We start from the raw sequence: 12,866 nt of genomic DNA, 5'->3' as shown, positions 1-12,866 counted from the left end.
TGGCACGAATATCGAAGCAAAAACAACGCGGAAGCAGCAGCAACAATAATAATAATAATAATGGATGACTGTGTTTGTACAGCTGCTGCTTTTCGTCGCTTAAAAATGGCGATCTTTCACGGTCTTGTTATTGTTGTTGGTCTTAACAACTCCGCCCCTCCGCTGACGTAAGCGGTTCTTTCCTCTGGCCCAGCAGAGAGTTGGTGCTAGCCTGGAACCGGTTTTTCTGGCCCCAGAGCCAGTTCTTTGTCAGTGGAAACAGAAAACCCGGTTCCAAACTAAGCACTGGCCCCGAACCAGCCCTGAAACTGCTTTGGTGGAAAAAAGGGCATGTGTCTATCACTACGTTCAGACTGCAACCTGAAACGACCCATATCCGATTTGTTGTGAAATCCGATTTTTTTGTTAGGCCGTTCACATTACCAATTATATGAGACTTGTATGCGATCTCCAATATGAACGGAAAACGACCCAAAAGTGTCCCGCATGCGCAAATTGACACGTAATAAGCACATCTACATAATACGTAAACAAAAAAAAAAAAAGCGCACTCTTCAAGTTTGCAAGTAAAGCATGGAGATGAGGCGAGACCTGGCGATGTGGTTTTTGTGGCGGCGGTGGAACTCACACAATAATCTGATTAATATGGACAGCAGACTAATGAGACCGAAGGTGTCAAATTACTGGAAATTTCCAGAACAATCTTGTAATACAGGATGATTTAACATCCAGGTCCCTACCAAATCCACCATTAGCTTGATCAATTCTATAAAAGTCTATTTAAATTCTGAAAACTGTACAAATGTTGTTTTCCACCAAAGAGGCGGGATTAGCCAACGCAGAATAGTGACGTTTGTCTCTTGTTGATGACGTGTCGGTCGCATGAATGCGACCTGTCCGGTCAGACTGCAGTCGCATGTGAAAATATCGGATACGTATTGGATTTAGGACCACATATCCAAGCGGCCTGGGTCGCATGTGAAAAAAATCGGATCTGTGTCGTTCAGATTGTCAATAACAAATCGGATACAGGTCGCATATGGGCAAAAAAATCGGATATGTGTCGTTTCAGGGTGCAGTCTGAACGTAGTCTATTGCCGCTTTTCCACTACCAACGCGGCTGAGTTGGGCTGAGCTGTGCCGTGCCGAGTGGGGCTGTTGGAGTTGCATTTTGACTACAACCGCGCTGAACCGTGCTGGCTGGAAGTGGGTGGACACATTGGGTGGAGTTAGCGAAAGTGGGTGGACGTCACGTGACGTCGTTAGGCGGCACAAATAGTGACATCAGTGAGCTTTTAAGCGGTAGTCTCACGACCCGGATAGTAAACAATAAACATGGAGTCGTTAGTGTTGCTGGTCTTGGTGCTGTGGCTTGTTGTCACCGACAACGCCAACAGATACTGGCAAGAGCGTATAGATGAGGCGAGGCGCACAAGGCTTCAGAAATTGTCATAATTCGTAATTCTTCTTCTTCCGGGTTTACAGATCCCAGCGTGCTCGCGGGGCGTGTGTGGGCGTGTGAGGACACTCCTCCTGACCAATCAGTGCACAGGGGAGTGTCTCCTCACGCCCCCAGCCTCACTCGGCTCAGTTTGGCTCGCTTCAGCCCTACTCCAAAACCGTGCGAGTTTTGGGTGCTGAGTAGGGCTGAAGCGGGCCGAGTCGTGCTGTTCTGAGGTAGTCGAAACGCGAGCCGTGTCGGGCTGAAGCGAGCTGAAAAAGGGTAGCGGAAAAGGGCCATAAGTGTCAGCCCTGTGATGACCTGGCGACTTGTCCAGGGTGCCTTTCGCCCGTAGTCGGCTGGGATAGGCTCCGGCTCGCCTGCGACCCTGTAGAACAGGATAAAGCGGCTAGAGATAATAAGACGAGATATCAATTTGACGAATCAAGGAATATTCAAATTAGCGCGTGACGTCATCAGGGGACTTGCAGCAAGTTTTTGCGCGAGACTATCTTCCCCTGAAAAGAGAAACAAACACGGCATGGTGCAAAACACAAACAAACCGACCGACCGACCACGCTGATGCCCCAGTCTTCAGGTAAACACACGCGGCCTCCATTTTGAACAAAGCTGCAACTTTTTTTTTTTTTTGCTAAAATAAAACCGGAAAACTAACAACGTTGATGGAACTTTGATTGGCATTGGGAGCCACCTGAATCCACGCATGCGCACTGAGCCCTTTAACCGTGTGATGAATCAAAACATTAGCTTATAAGCTAATGTGGAGTAGATTTCATAGCTGGCCAACAGCCGTTTACCCGGAGTGTCGCCGCAGCTCGCGTTGTCCTCCTCCTCCTCCGGCGACTCTTCTACATAGTCGGAGCCATCATCACCAACATCCTCTTCTTCTTCTTCATAATCCGCGTCATCGTCAGAGCGGCGGAGGAACAGGTCGTCCTCGTCTCCCTCGGACTGTAAACTCACAACGTCCTCTTCCTCCTCGTTGCTGCTCTCGTGGTCGTCGTAAACTATTTTGCTTAATGTTTTGCGCCTTCCTCCTCCTCTCTTACCCCTGCTGCTGCCGCTTCCTCCTCCTCCTCTGCCCCTCGGTACCGAGCTTCCTCTCCGTCGTCCCTTTTTCGGTGGCTCGTAGTTTCCATCCACCTCCGAGGAGTCCAGCGTCCACACTCCTCTCCCTTTGCGTCTGCCTCTAACCCGGCCGCCTCGACTGCTTCGCGCCGCCGCTTGTGATGATCCCTCCTCCGGCACGAGAGCCCGAGCAACCGGCCTGCTGCTTCTTCTGCTTCTTCTTCTTCCTCCTCCTTTCATATTTTTTAACAGGATGTGTTTAGGATATTTTATTTATTATTCTTTTCTCTTTATTTACAGCCTTCTTTCGGGCCACGAGTCCTACAGAAAAAACACACAAAAGCACGCAGTTATTAATAACCTCCAAGCCCACCCTCACAAACTACTTTCCAAAAGTCCCACAAAAGCAGCGGACTCGATTAACGGGATAAAGCTCGGACGATATGGCCGGTGTCCCGCTCCGGGTCGCACATAGCCGCCATTTTTCTTCCTCTCTTTCCCTACTGAAAACACCAGCAGGCCTTCTCGAGCTCGGGCGTTATTTTTGTTCTCCACCCGTATTCCTAGAAAATCCCGCCTTCTCGAATACGATTGGTTAAAGGCATCCGGCCTTCCGCGCCGCTGATTCGCTTCTACTTCAACTTATCCAGTCAGCGGATTGGTTATGAATAATAACCAATCCGAGTGCAGGAGGCGGGATTTCTGCGAATGCTGGTGGAAATCTAACGCTAGACGTAGTTATCCGAGGTCACGTGTCTCGCTCCACAATGAACTTTCTGCGGAGTCACGTGACATAGCCAAATTATTGACCATAGTAGTGAATCGCTGAAGTGGTTTATTTACATCCTGCAGCCATGCAGTTCTCAGCTATAAGTGTGACTGGTTTTAATAATAAAGAACTCCTGGTTTTGCAACAAACACCGTAGAAACGCAGCATTAAATGTAAATGAAATGTAAATTTTTCATCTTGGTGAAAGAACAACTGAGTGCCATGTTTTTCTGCTCCATGGTTCAGGGGTGAAGACCTGTCTCATCTCGTCTCATCTCATCTCATTATCTCTAGCCACTTTATCCTGTTCTACAGGGTCGCAGGCGAGCTGGAGCCTATCCCAGCTGACTACGGGCGAAAGGCACCCTGGACAAGTCGCCAGGTCATCACAGGGCTGACACATAGACACAGACAACCATTCACACTCTCATTCACACCTACGCTCAATTTATGGCCCTTTTCCACTACCCTTTTTCAGCTCACTTCAGCTCGCTTCAGCCCGACACGGCTCGCGTTTCGACGACCAAAAACCAGCACGACTCGGCTCGCTTCAGCCCTGCTTAGCCCCTAAAACTCACACCGTTTTGGAGTAGGGCTGAAGCGAGCCAAAGCGAGCCGAGTGAGGTTGGGGGCGTGAGCAGACACTCCCCTGTGCACTGATTGGTGAGGAGGAGTGTCCTCACATGCCCACACACGCCCCGCGAGCGCGCTGGGATCTGTAAACACCGCAAACCCGGAAGAAGAAGAATTACGAGAATTTCTGAAGCCTTATGCACCTCGCCTCATCTATACGCTCTTGCCAGTATCTGTCCGCGTTGTCGGTGACAACAAGCCACAGCACCAAGACCAGCAACACTAACGACTCCATGTCCTCCATGTTTATTGTTTACTATCCGGGTCGTGAGACTACTGCTTAAAAGCTCACTGATGTCACTGTTTGCGCTGCTTAACGACATCACGTGACGTCCACCCACTTTCGCTAACTCCACCCAATGTGTCCACCCACTTCCAGCCAGCACGGTTCAGCGCGGTTGTAGTCGAAATGCAACTCCAACAGCCCCGCTCAGCCCGACTCAGCACGGCACGGCTCAGCCCGACTCAGCCGCGTTTGTAGTGGAAAAGCGGCATTAGAGTCACCAGTTAACCTAACCTGCATGTCTTTGGACTGTGGGGGAAACCGGAGCACCTGGAAGAAACCCACACGGAAACGGCGAGAACATGCAATCCTCCTAAATTAAATTAATTTCTCTCTAGCTTGGTCCTCTTCACTCTCAAAAGTATCATTATGGCCAAAAGTATGGACGCTTGATCATTATATTCATACAATGGGTTAGCACTGTTGCTTCACAGCAACAAGGTTCGAGTGTCCAAAGGGGGCCTTTCTGTATGGAGTTTGCATGTGCTGCTCTGGTTTCCTCCATAGTCTCAAGACATGTGGTTAGATTAACATTGGGCTGACATGCCCTTGGGCAAGGCACCTAACTCCATGCTGTTAACACAGCCTCACTATTTTGGAGCATGGCTATTGGAATTTCTTCCCATTCAGCCACAAGAGCATTGTTGAGGTTGGGCGTTCATGTTAGTTGAGGACACCTGGGGTGCAGTCAGAATTCCAGTTCATTGCGAAGATCTTCAGTGTCATGGAGCTCAATGCCACTTGAGTTCTTCCACTCCAGCTTTGCCAAACCATATCATCATAGACCTGGCTTTGTACCCAGGAGCATTGTCAAGCTGGAACAGGTTTGGGCCTCTTCATCCCGGTGGAGGGATATCTTACAGCTCCAGCATACAGAGACGCTCGAAGACAACTGTGTGCTTCCAACGTTGTAGCAACAGTTTGGGGAAGTGTGATGGTCTGTATAATTTTGGTCATGTTGTGTACGATGTATAAAATTCCTATTCCTAACTGTAAATGTTCAGGTGACTCTTTAAAGCATAAGGACATTTTGGGCCTCCAAAAAGAATAAAATCGTAAAACTTGTTACAATAAGTGGTACAAAAATGCCTAATTTTTCAGAATAGGTGTTTAAACCACTCATTAGACCACTTGATATCAAAGTTTGAACCACTAAACCTAAAATTTGGACAACTTGATTCCAGGTTCGGCCAAAGTCATCTTTCACAGCATGCTGCGTAATTACACACACACCTATTTTTCTTCTTCTTCTGTAGGAGTCAATGTTCAGACCACTCTAGAGGGTTAAAACATCTTGGGCCACCACAAGCTCCAAGCTGGAACCAGGCTATACCATTTTACCACAGCACCAAGCTGAAGTGAAATGTTAGGAAAATTAGTGTCAGTGATTTGAGATTTATCTCTTCCTTTACATTTCTTCTGACACCAGAAGTCCTCGGGACAGATGACTATGGAACAAGCTGCAGTGTTGTCTTATTTATTAACTAGATAAAAGGAGATGCTGGTGAGAGAATGAATGTGATTAAAGGAACTTATCTTCTCTAGGTGTGCTGTAGTGTAAGAGGAATACACACTCCAGGTTTCGCTGTTTTAGGGAAAACAATTAACTTTGGGCAGGAACAGTAATCCTGTCGTTGATTCATTTCCTACAACCCCGATTCCAAAAAAGTTGGGACAAAGTACAAATTGTTAATTAAAGCCACTAGCGGCCTTGACGGGCCCTCGCACGTGTGGTTCCGCAACCCAGGGCATTCCGCCACCCAACAAAACAGTCACATGTCATATATTCATCAAATGTTCAATGGTGATGGTGTATGTTGCAAATGCCATGACTGCTTGACGGATGAGAGATAGACAGACAAAGACTGTAAGAGTGTGTGTGTGTGTTTCTGTGGTGTGAAAATGTACATTTATATATGTACAAAACTATACATGTGTCTCCTCCTTATCTCTATCTCACGCTGTAATCTTAAGTCATCTTAGCTTTCCTGTGTCTGCAGGGTGTGTGTACATGCAGAGTTTTCAAATGTCTGCAACAAAATGCACAATGATGGCAGGTCACTAATATATAGATTTAGGCACTGCCTAAAAGCGGAGCTCCCATCTGTTTCTGGGTTGTAGAATTTTCTTATATCCTAGCCAGTCTCTTTTGTTTTAGTTCTTTACTGGCTAGCACTGGCCACAAGGCAGTGTGTATGACTGGTAATTACTAACACTGACCATTAGGTGGTGTGTATGACTGGTAATTACTAACACTGGCCACTAGGTGGTGTGTATGACTGGTAATTACTAACACTGACCACTAGGCGATGTGTATGACTGGTAAATACGAACACTGGCCACTAGGTGGTGTGTATGACTGGTAATTACTAACACTGACCACTAGGCGATGTGTCTCATCTCATTATCTCTCGCCGCTTTATCCTGTTCTACAGGGTCGCAGGCAAGCTGGAGCCTATCCCAGCTGACTACGGGCGAAAGGCGGGGTACACCCTGGACAAGTCGCCAGGTCATCACAGGGCTGACACACACAGACAACCATTCACACTCACATTCACACCTATGGTCAATTTAGAGTCACCAGTTAACCTAACCTGCATGTCTTTGGACTGTGGGGGAAACCGGAGCACCCGGAGGAAACCCACGCGGACACGGGGAGAACATGCAAACTCCGCACAGAAAGGCCCTCGCAGGCCACGGGGCCCGAACCCGGACCCTCTTGCTGTGAGGCGACAGCGCTAACCACTACACCACTGTGCCGCCCTAGGCGATGTGTATGACTGGTAAATACGAACACTGGCCACTAGGCGGTGTGTATGACTGGTAATTACTAACACTGACCACTAGGCGATGTGTCTCATCTCATCTCATCTCATCATCTCTAGCCGCTTTATCCTGTTCTACAGGGTCGCAGGCGAGCTGGAGCCTATCCCAGCTGACTATGGGCGAAAGGTGGGGTACACCCTGGACAAGTCGCCAGGTCATCACAGGGCTGACACATAGACACAGACAACCATTCACACTCACATTCACACCTACGGTCAATTTAGAGTCACCAGTTAACCTAACCTGCATGTCTTTGAACTGTGGGGGAAACCGGAGCACCTGGAGGAAACCCATGCGGACACGGGGAGAACATGCAAACTCCGCACAGAAAGGCCCTCGCAGGCCACGGGGCTCGAACCTGGACCTTCTTGCTGTGAGGCGACAGCGCTAACCACTACACCACCGTGCCGCCCTAGGCGATGTGTATGACTGGTAAATACGAACACTGGCCACTAGGCGGTGTGTGTATGACTGGTAATTACAAACACTGGCCACTAGGTGGTGTGTATGACTGGTAATTACTAACACTGGCCACGAGGCGGTGTGTATGACTGGTAATTACTAACACTGACCACTAGGTGATGTGTCATTCATTCATTCATTCATTATCTCTAGCCGCTTTATCCTTCTACAGGGTCGCAGGCAAGCTGGAGCCTATCCCAGCTGACTACGGGCGAAAGGCGGGGTACACCCTGGACAAGTCGCCAGGTCATCACAGGGCTGACACATAGACACAGACAACCATTCACACTCACATTCACACCTACGGTCAATTTAGAGTCACCAGTTAACCTAACCTGCATGTCTTTGGACTGTGGGGGAAACCGGAGCACCCGGAGGAAACCCATGCGGACACGGGGAGAACATGCAAACTCTGCACAGAAAGGCCCTCGCAGGCCACGGGGCTCGAACCTGGACCTTCTTGCTGTGAGGCGACAGCGCTAACGACTACACCACCGTGCCGCCCTAGGCGATGTGTATGACTGGTAAATACGAACACTGGCCACTAGGTGGTGTGTATGACTGGTAAATACGAACACTGGCCACTAGGCGGTGTGTGTATGACTGGTAATTACAAACACTGGCCGTGTGTATGACTGGTAATTACTAACACTGGCCACGAGGCGGTGTGTATGACTGGTAATTACTAACACTGACCACTAGGCGATGTGTATGACTGGTAAATACGAACACTGGCCACTAGGTGGTGTGTATGACTGGTAAATATGAACACTGGCCACTAGGTGGTGTGTATGACTGGTAATTACTAACACTGGCCACTAGGCGGTGTATGACTGGTAATTACTAACACTGGCCACTAGGCGGTGTGTATGACTGGTAATTACTAACACTGACCACTAGGCGATGTGTATGACTGGTAAATACGAACACTGACCACTAGGTGGTGTGTATGACTGGTAATTACTAACACTGACCACTAGGCGATGTGTCTCATCTCATTTCATCTCATTATCTCTAGCCGCTTTATCCTGTTCTACAGGGTCGCAGGCAAGCTGGAGCCTATCCCAGCTGACTACGGGCGAAAGGCGGGGTACACCCTGGACAAGTCGCCAGGTCATCACAGGGCTGACACATAGACACAGACAACCATTCACACTCACATTCACACCTACGGTCAATTTAGAGTCGCCAGTTAACCTAACCTGCATGTCTTTGGACTGTGGGGGAAACCGGAGCACCCGGAGGAAACCCACGCGGACACGGGGAGAACATGCAAACTCCTAGGCGGTGTGTATGACTGGTAATTACTAACACTGACCACTAGGCGGTGTGTATGACTGGTGGTACACTGACACGGACAAACTACAAAAAATTGACTCGATGGGTTTACCATTTTTTCTTAGGCATGGTGCTCCGCTGGAGCTCCGCTATTAGTGTGTGTATGTCTGTTTGTCAGAGGGAGAGAGAGAGAAAGTGTGTGTGTGAAAGAGAGTGTGCTCATAGATGTTGCGTGTGCATGTGAGTGCATACTTGTGAGAGAGTGTATGTGTGTATGCATAAATATGCATATGACTGTGTGTATGAGTGTGCACTGAATTGTATATTGGCGGCACGGTCGCCTCACAGCAAGAAGGTTCTGGGTTCGAACCCAGTGGCCGGCAATGGCCTTTCTGTGTCTGTGTGGGTTTCCTCCGGGTGCTCTGGTTTCCCCCACAATCCAAAGACATGCAATTGGGTTGACGTGGGGCGGCCTTAGGCTGAGGTGCCCTTGAGCAAGGTACCTGACCCCTGACTGCTCCCCGGGCGCTCTGGTGTGGCTGCCCACTGCTCTGAGTGTGTGCATGTGTTCACTGCTTCAAATGGGTTAAATGCAGAGGATGAATTTCACTGTGCTTGAAGTGTGCATATGACAAATAAAGGGTTCTTCTTATGTTATATCATCAGACTCACGATATCCAATATTTTATAACGTTTCAGATCAATCCATCAATGAATTGAAAAATTTTTCCCCATTTCCTGCTTGGCCACATGGTGGCGCTGTGCTAGGCATCTGAATTACACATGTGAATATCATCACGATCATAATACACAATTGTGGCAGCGGGGGCGTGGTCAAGCAGCGGTCTGTGACCGGAGGGCGGAGTCAGGGAAGGTAAGTGGCAGAATCACTGCACCTGATGTCTGTAAGGTGACTTGTGTGTGTGCACGCGCGTGTACGGCTGGGAAAAAAACTCTTTATTTTCCACTTTTCAGTGTAGAGTTATTCTCCCAGCCACACACGTGCGCACACAAGTCACCTGGTTGGGGAGAGAACTCCCTTCCTCTGCTCTCTCTCTCCTTATATAGGGTGCGGTCACGGGGGAAGACCCAAACACAGATTAACAGACATCAGGCGCAGTGATTCTGCCACTTACCTTCCCTGACTCCGCCCTCCGGTCACAGACCAACGCTTGACCACGCCCCCGCTGCCACAACAATATTTTATAAAGTGTCAGATCAATCAGTTAAGGCATTGCCAATTTCTGGCACATTTCCTGCTTGGCCAGGTGGTGGCGCTATAACAGGCAGGCCCATTGGGCGTCAGGTTATCATAATAATCATAATATCTATTGAAGTAAGAAGTGTCCGACCATACAGTCAATGCACTGTGGCTTTCTGACACGTTTCCTGTTTATGTGGCAAGATATTAAAATCATAAGGCCATTTCAACATATCACAAGATATCAAAAATCCCTTCGCAATTTAATATCAGCGACATCTTGGCATCACGTATAACAAATTTCACATGAATCTCATGAACTGTCTCGGAGGAGCATGTTAAAATTCATCATGTGTCAAAACACACATATTCAAAACCCTATTCTTTCCTTGGCCAGTTGGTGGCGCTATACCAGACAGGCCCATAACGGCTAAAGAGTATCAGAATCAGATTACAAGATATCAAATTCAACATTCAGCAATATCTTGGCATATTATATGTTATATTATTTCAACATATTACAACATATCAAAAATCCCTTAGCAATTCAACTTCAGCAATATCTTGGCATCATGTTTGCCAAGTTTGACATGAATTTGATGAACCGTCTAGGAGGAGTACGTTAAAAATGACCATGTGTAATTTCACTCCAAATGGCCTTATGACATCATCATTCCAAAGTTCTACCCATTCATTTCAATGGGAAATGGAAAAGGGGCGCTATGAAGTCCCTGGGCCATGCCCGGGGCCAAATGTCTGTGGCTGAGTAGCGGTGACTGATGTGTATACCAAATTTCATGAGTTTTCGTGCATGGGAAATGCCTCAAATAAGGCCAAACACGGTAGAATAATAATAGTAAGAATAACTAAAGACGCTAGCGGCCTTGACAGGCCCTCGCACGTGTGGTTCCGCAACCCAGGACATCCCGCCACCCAACAAAACAGTCACATGTCATATATTCATCAAATGTTCATGAGACAGGCCCATAACGGCTAAAGAGAATCAGAATCAGAGTCATATTACAAGATACTGAGTTGAACGTTCAGCAATATCCTACAGATATCAAATTCAACATTCAGTAATATCTTGGCATATTATATGTTATAATATTTCAACATATTACAGTATATCAAAAATCATTGTGCATTTTGTCTGCAACAAAATGCACAATGATAGAAGGTCACTATTATTGTGTGTTGTGTGTGTGTGTGTGTCTGTTCGATTATTTGGTCCGCACCAGGCAGTAAAATTGTTACGTTGTAGCATACAGACTGCGTGTGGTCCGCGTTCACGTATGCAAACGAACCAATGCTTCAGAATCAGAATCAGATTACAAGATATCATGTTCAACATTCAGCAATATCTTGGCATATTATATGTTATATTATTTCAACATATTACAACATATCAAAAATCCCTTAGCAATTCAACTTCAGCAATATCTTGGCATCATGTTTGCCAAGTTTGACATGAATTTGATGAACCGTCTAGGAGGAGTACGTTAAAAATGACCATGTGTAATTTCACTCCAAATGGCCTTATGACATCATCATTCCAAAGTTCTACCCATTCATTTCAATGGGAAATGGAAAAAGGAGCGCTATGAAGTCCCTGGGCCATGCCCGGGACCAAAAGTCTGTGGCTGAGTAGCAGTGACTGATATGTGTATCAAATTTCATGAGTTTTCGTCCATGGGAAATGCTTCAAATAAGACCAACCGTGGCAGAATAATAATAATAATAATAATAGTCCTTTGAAAAACAATAGGGTCTTGCACCGAATGGTGCTCGGGCCCTAATAAAAACGGAATGCAATGATGTGGAAGTTTCAAAATTCCATATTTTATTCAGAATAGAACATAGATGACATATCAAATGTTTAAACTGAGAAAATGTATCATTTAAAGAGAAAAATTAGGTGATTTTAAATTTCATGACAACAACACATCTCAAAAAAGTTGGGACAAGGCCATGTTTACCACTGTGAAACATCCCCTTTTCTCTTTACAACAGTCTGTAAACGTCTGGGGACTGAGGAGACAAGTTGCTCAAGTTTAGGGATAGGAATGTTAACCCATTCTTGTCTAATGTAGGATTCTAGTTGCTCAACTGTCTTAGGTCTTTTTTGTCGTTTCTTCCGTTTTATGATGCGCCAAATGTTTTCTATGGGTGAAAGATCTGGACTGCAGGCTGGCCAGTTCAGTACCCGGACCCTTCTTCTACGCAGCCATGATTGTTAGGACTTGGACTGTTTTGGCCTCTAGAGGCCGCTGTTATTTCCTTTTCGTGTCTTGTTTATTTTGGCCTCTAGAGGCCGCCACTGTTCCTGTGTTTTGTGTTTTTGTTAATTGCCTGTTAGTCCTAATTATCTTCACCTGTGTCCTTAATTAGTTTGTGTATTTATACCCCTGAGTTCAGTCCTCTTGTCACGGAGTCTTTGTGCTGTTATGTTTATCTCCAGTTTCCTTTGTACTGTGTTTTGTGGATCTTCTGAGCTTTTGCATTTTTGCCTTTTTCTTTTTGAATTATACTCTTTGTTTTTGGTTTTTTTGTTTTGCCCTGGATTGTATATAGTGTACATAGTATAAATAAACCTTTTGTTACTTTTTCTACTTCCGCCTCACGCCTCTGCATTTGAGTCATTCCCCTGGTGGCCTAGTGGGGGTTTGCTGGATCATCACACCAACGAACCAGGTTCGAATCCCAGCAAAACCCTAACAGAAAGACTCCGTCATGACCGACTCAGCAGAGGCTGCTTCAACTGTCTACCCGGCCAACCTTCAGGGAATTATGGCAGCTTTGACACGCTTCGGAGCGACCATGGACGCTCATGGACGTACGCTCACCAGCCAACGTGAGGCCCTTGCTCGCCACGAGGAACTGC

The 12,866-nt window shown here is 46.9% G+C and overlaps 1 protein-coding gene across 1 annotated transcript in view; it reads right to left on the bottom strand.

The window, feature by feature from the left end:
* The window catches only part of LOC132884228 (nucleosome-remodeling factor subunit BPTF-like), a 174,269-nt gene extending 171,199 nt beyond the window's left edge, over positions 1–3,070 (bottom strand). The window contains exon 1 of the mRNA XM_060918044.1: positions 2,260–3,070. Within this exon, the coding sequence (XP_060774027.1) occupies positions 2,260–2,770 (511 nt within the window). The 5' untranslated portion in view covers positions 2,771–3,070. The remainder of the gene's footprint in view (positions 1–2,259) is intronic.
* Between the last annotated feature and the right edge of the window lie 9,796 nt (positions 3,071–12,866).

The sequence above is a fragment of the Neoarius graeffei genome, chromosome 4 (assembly GCF_027579695.1).
Source record: "Neoarius graeffei isolate fNeoGra1 chromosome 4, fNeoGra1.pri, whole genome shotgun sequence".
Classification (NCBI taxonomy): domain Eukaryota; kingdom Metazoa; phylum Chordata; class Actinopteri; order Siluriformes; family Ariidae; genus Neoarius; species Neoarius graeffei.
This window is presented reverse-complemented; position numbering and strand designations above follow the sequence as displayed.